Below are 6,247 nucleotides of genomic sequence, written 5' to 3' on the forward strand. Positions count from 1 at the left end.
TTCACCACAATAAACACTCCATTTGAAGTTGTGAAATCATCCATCACTTTGAGAACATAGCAATTAGAGCAAGTGAACAACAAATCATGTAGAGTAACCAACCGCCAAAATCTGTGACATGCCTCTACGGTTAGAAAGATGCAAAGGGTTTGCCATGCCTGCAACCTCCTCAAGCTGTGTTGCGAGGACATACTGTCAACCTAGAACGGACTACATTTTATGCAAATCGCTAATCGTATATTTGAAGCCCAGAAATATATGCCGGAGACATGGATAGTATTTTAAAAGCACTTTCATTGCTCTTCCCCCAAGGACAAAGCTTTAAATGTGTAAATGAGATTAGGTAAATACAAAGCAAAATTGAACCTCATTGCTGTTACTTGGACAAGGGACATTTAAATGAAATCAGTAAAATTTCCCTTGATAAGATAAAATTATCAATGAATTCTAAGAAAGGGTAGCAACACGCAACCACCCAAATCATTGGAGCAAAGATTCTGGGCACATATTGGGCCAAAGAATCTTACATAATAACTTAAGGTAGTCGTTTAAAATGCCGCTCTCTTAGGCTATTGAATCACAAAAACTGCTATAAAGCATGGCAAAAAAACCCGTCAATGACACTTACTCTGTGTCACGAGGCATTTGTGATTTCAGTTGGGATGCAAGGTGAGGCAAGGTCTTCATTTGTTCTTTGACTACTGTTTCTACACACTGTTCAACTTCTTTGGAAGAGCTCTCTTGTTTGGTTAACCTTCTGGCTTCATACTTGTCTTGGCAAACCATCAAATTTCGTGTCAGGCGATCCTACAAATCATCAAGCATGTCAGGACATGAATTATTAAACGCTATAGGTACAAACTCGTATTTCTATGACAAGAAAATGAAATTCAAATATGGAATCATGGTCTACAGTAAATAAGTCAGTAAAATAGATGCTTTAACAATGCATGGCCTGCCATTTTGAAAACCCCAAATTTAAAAATCCACATCTCAGCATCACAATGAGGCCATCTACATGGCGGATCATAGGTGGTGTATCGAAGGTCCTCTGGACGGGCTCAGGTGGTATGGGACGCCTGGGTTAGATACGGGCCTATGGATGAGTCGAGCTGTAGCCCACGTGCTTGGGGGTGGTCGAGAGGATCGAGGCACCTGCGCTATGATTCTGGTTGGATTGAGGATGAGATTCTAGGTTAGTGATAGGGTCAGATCCTGCAAAATCGTGTCATTTGGTATCAGAGCCGTCCTATCACAATTGAATTCAACGCGAGGTATGCAAAAAAAATGTCTTCCAAGTACGCTTTTTGAGATTGCTCTTGCAAAACTGAATTTCCGCTCACGTATGGGCTGAATCGTTGGCTGATGATGTGCGCTCATGATTGGGAGAGTTGTGGAAGAAATAGAAGTCCATAGGCTGTGTGCTCTCTCTCGGTTGCTATGTGTTTGGAAATCGTGATTCCCTGAGAAGGGTAGGCGATGAGAAGACTTGATGCTTTCAGCAAGAGATATGAGGATGGATCGTTTCTGACCTATAACTACCTACGCTTGGGTTGTTGATGTGATTGGCTGTGTGGGGACGCGTGAGAGTGGGCTGGTTAGGGAATGAATTCGCTCTAGGTTCTCAAGGATGAGATTCCTACCCTAGAGACCTAGATTTGCTGCAGTTGAGAAGGAGGAGGAAAGAGAGGGCGTTCATAAGCCAGAGAACGGCTTGTGTAGGAGATTCGGGCATCAGAGACAGGGGCGATATGATTGGGGCAGGCGCTTGGCTTTGGGAAGGAGCGTATGGCCTGATTTTAGCGCGTTTTGGCTATTTTTGGCTGGCTGGAGAAAAGCGGGACCATATCTATTAGAAGCGAGTCTGTTTTTGGTAAAAAAAAGCAGGTTGCTTTTTTGTTTTTCTCTAGCAAGGACAGCACTTGCTCTAAATCAAGCACCCACCCTAAATTCGCCTAGCTTTTAATGGCCCTTCCTGGCTATTTATATACCCGGGATTTCTCTCTCTTTCTCACTTCAGCACTTCAGCACTTCAGTGCATGAAGGCGAATTCCCCACCCTCTTTCTGTCTGAGATCAGCCTATCAGATTCCGCCATCTTTCTTGCTGTCCTCTACTCGCCTTCTTCCTTGATTCCACGCAGCACCAGATTCTCTCTTGGGAAGAGCACGTGTTTGGACGCAGCTGTTTTTCTTCTAGTCCCTCTCCCGTGCGAGATATTTTCCAGCCATGGAAGGACATCAAAGTAATCAGACACCTACGTTGGATTGCTGTTTTGTTGACATGGAGGATGAGGCTACGTCGGAGATTATTCCTCGTAGACCTCATGACCTGCTATGAGAGATGGATTCCTTGATGGATGAACTCTGGGCAGCTCTTCACTACTATAAAACCCCTCAGCACCAGAAATATATTGAAGAAGGCTCATGTTGTTCTAAATGTAGACAACTTGTTTTAGAGTCTTTATACCACTTCTGTGCTATTGAGAAGCGATGAAGAGGTTGAAATTCTCAGTTTTGACCGACACCCAATTATTTTTTGGCTCGACTGGATCTTTTGAACCACGTTTGGTTCAAGATGTCCCCAATTTTGTCGAAATTACAAACTGGCTTGTTCTTAAATTAACCAGGTTTTGGTTAATTTGGTTATGATTTGTAACTTGTGGCATCTATAATTTGATGGGTTTTTTTTTCAAATTATATAACGTGTACTTTTGTTCCATATATCTTGAAGTTTTTTAGATATATGGTACATTGAGGGTGCTTGAGACTTTGTTACATCTTAAACTGGATTTAACTAAGACAATTGAATTTCCCTTTCTCAAATCTTGGTGCGTAGATTCCTGTTTGGTTTCTCTTTGAAGTTTTGATCTCGGTGTGATTGTGAGTTATGACGTTTCTTCGAGTTACCGTTTGGACATATGAAGGTTCTTATTGATTAGACCAGGATGAGTCTTGTTGGATACCTTCTTTGAATCATGTCGAAAGGCGGGGTCATTCTGATTCTCACTCTTTTAGCCCGAGGTCATGGATAGTCAGGATTCAAGAGTTGTTAGGGATGCTACCTACTGGGTTTTCTTCTTTGACCTATTGGTTGGGGTATTGTAACACAAGGGGGTGATATAATCACATTAAGAAGAGGATTGAGAACGGATTTGCCACCCTGACTCAATCTGGGATCATCTGAGTTGAAGAGGGATTGGCTACCTAATTTACTCATATTGTCCACTGAGTTTTTTATTTGCAATATACTTTGGTGGTATGGGACACTAAGGTATGTTACATTTAAGATTCTCTCATGTGGTGGTATAATCCAGCGTGAAATAATACCACCAAGGTGAAGTACAAGTAGGCTGAATTGAATTGGGGGCAACCTGATTAGATTTTTTTTACGAGGGCTCACTAAGATTATTTACCCTGAGAGAAGCCATGTTTTTTTTTTGGGTTCAACCCTGGAGCTCCATAGTCTAGACTCAATCTCAGGGAAGGTTACCGCATCTCTTCTGATGATGGTCTGTCAGTGCCTTGTTTGGAACTTGATGTTCCTAGATAAGAGATCCTAAGAACTGGATGATCCGGTGATCAGAGCGGTTTATTGTGCACAAGTTTATACAAAATATTCGATAGTGGATCTTATTTTAAGAGATTTCAGATTGTATGTCAAATCTAATTGTCATTCATGCATTGTGCGTGGGCCTCAAGGTTGGGGCTATCCTAAATATTTATGCCTTCACATGTCGATAGCATAGGGGACATTTCAGGAGACAGCTTACAAACTACTTGCATGAGATGGACTTATGGATTGTTGGTGTAGACTTTAACAACCTGGAGTTCACATGGGACAAGCTTGGGAAAACCTCCTTCCAAAGATCCCTCCCGCAAAGAGAATATCCTAAGAGTAAGTTAAACTCTGGCCAGGGTCAAACTTTTCCCACACTCTACACAATCTCCTTTATTCATTTGTGCATTGCAAACATGATGGTCTTCTAGAGGGGCTTGACCACTATTGGGCAATGCACAAAGGTTGTCCTACTAGAGCAAGCCATGCATGGCTTCCCATGCAAGTCAACAAATTTGATTAGAGTCAAGACCATTGTCAAAGCTCTTTTTCTCTCTTAGGAGAACGTTGTTGGAATAGAGGTTCATTGTCCCACCTATAAGAGGGGATCTTGGCACATGGTACCTACATGAAGTAGAGATGCTCCATGGGCAAATCAACATGGGTCTGGCCCATCACAAGGGCTGCCATGTTGCTTAAACATCCCTGAGTGGGCTTACACATAGCCCAACAAACACACACACACACACACATAATTTATTTATTTATTTATATGTGCATTGCAAACATGATGGTCTTCTAGAGGGGCATGACCACTATTGGGCAATGCACAAAGGTCGTCCTACTAGAGCAAGCCATGCATAGCTTCCCATGCAAGTCAACAAATTTGATTAGAGTCGAGACCATTGTCAGAGCTCTTTCTCTCTTAGGAGAACATTGTTGGAATAGAGGCTCATTGTCCCACCTATAAGAGGGGATCCTGGCACATGGTACCTACATGAAGTAGAGATGCTCCATGGGCAGATCAACATGGGTCTGGCCCATCACAAGGGCTGCCATGTTGCTTAAACAGCCCTGAGTGGGCTTACACACAGCGCAACAAACACACACACACACACATATAATTTATTTATTTATTTATATTTATACTTATATGGGCTTGCTTACGTACAGCCCACTGTGAGACACACGCACTTACACACACACATATATATGGATGGATCAGTGGTCAATTATGACATTGATACATAAGGGCCCTTCTCAATCCCTTTTCGCAGTTCAAGAGCAGTTTGTACATGGGAGTAAGGAAATCGATCAATCACAGCTCTAGGTGCCATGTAAACCCTGCTAGCCATATGGATGTGTAAGCACACGCTGAGAGGTATACACAAACACAGATTGGCGACAGGCAATTAAGAACCTAGAGTTATAATTTTGGATTCTGACAGGAAGGCATCAATACTTAACTCTACTCCCTCCAACCTGACTCATTTGTGGCGTGGCTAGGCCTTTTGGCGTTGAGAGACTCGCAGGCGTACATATTATCCGACTTAAATTTAAACGCACATCCAGGCGTTGTAAACACAATAACAACAATAATTCCTGACTATACATGCTTGGTAAATGTACTACAACGAGTTTCAACTTTGTTTTCACCTTCAGTGTTAGGAAAGGACAGGATTATAGCAGGAACGGACCTGAAACCTCGCCATCTCATTTTCGAAAAGTGAATTGGCTTTCATCACAGGCGCCCCGCATCGCTCCACACAATGAGAAATTTCTTGCTGAGTTCGGTTCCTGTCGAAGCATTCGTATGCACATTTGAAATACGCTCGCTGTAGATATGAAGGAACGAGAAGACTGTCAGATACGAGCCACTGAAGAAAGGAGAACGTTCAATGACAAAGGGAGTTAAGGACCTGGAGAGTGAAATTCACGTAGTCTTGGACTTCTGCGAACGATTCCTTGACAGCTGCCTCTAGCTGCTTCTTAAGGTTTTCGGCAAATGGACTATCTCCTGCGTAGCTCATGACGCCTGCTCCAATGAGAGACGCGTTTTTCTTCTTTTGGCTGAGGCCAAACCCTAGGGTTTAAGCTCCACATTAGCAGGCCTCTTACGTGTATATATTTTATAGCAAGCCTCCAAACTCATCCTCTAATAACAAGCGAGTACAAGTACTCGTGAGCAATTTGCAACACCTGTGATGGAAGCCCGTGCATAGGAAAGTCCGAATGATTTGCAAACTCTGTGTGTGTGTGTGTGTGTGTGTGTGAGAGAGAGAGAGAGAGAGAGAGAGAGACCCAAAATGGAAGGGGGCCACTTGGCAAGAGACTGTGTAGAACACTTTTTGGCGTGCCCTGGGGAGTAGGCTTATGTAAAGTGTCACCATCTTTGAGAAACGAAGAACGTGTGGTTGTCATTGGTGATTTGTGTTATGTCTTCATTAGTGGCTTCGGTTTTTTTATTTTGAGTCATCTGAACTTCGTGCATGCAGCCACATGGTTGGTGTCTCGACTTCGTGCATGCAGCCACGTGACTTTTATTCATGGATTCCTGGGATGTTGGTGATTGGCTTGCATGGCTGGTTGATTTTGCCGCCTTTTCGTGCTGTGGGTGGTTCTTTCTCTTGGCTTTTTGTGGTCCTGTTACTGCTTGCGCTATCACTGCGCTCCCATTTGCCGATTGCATG

The 6,247-nt window shown here is 43.1% G+C and overlaps 1 protein-coding gene across 1 annotated transcript; it reads right to left on the reverse strand.

Annotated features, from left to right (window-relative positions):
* Window positions 1-302: 302 nt before the first annotated feature.
* Window positions 303-5,744, reverse strand: LOC147888270 (uncharacterized). Its single transcript, XM_087393573.1, has 3 exons — window positions 5,477-5,744; window positions 5,255-5,392; window positions 303-807 (listed from the first exon to the last, which is right to left on the reverse strand). The coding sequence occupies exons 1-3, from the start codon at window positions 5,585-5,587 to the stop codon at window positions 625-627; spliced, it is 432 nt and encodes a 143-aa protein (XP_087249699.1). The 5' UTR covers window positions 5,588-5,744; the 3' UTR covers window positions 303-624.
* Window positions 5,745-6,247: the final 503 nt, after the last annotated feature.

The sequence above is a fragment of the Dipteris shenzhenensis genome, chromosome 22 (assembly GCF_047967505.1).
Source record: "Dipteris shenzhenensis isolate YYH24624 ecotype China chromosome 22, Dip_SZ_1.0, whole genome shotgun sequence".
Classification (NCBI taxonomy): Eukaryota; Viridiplantae; Streptophyta; class Polypodiopsida; order Gleicheniales; family Dipteridaceae; genus Dipteris; species Dipteris shenzhenensis.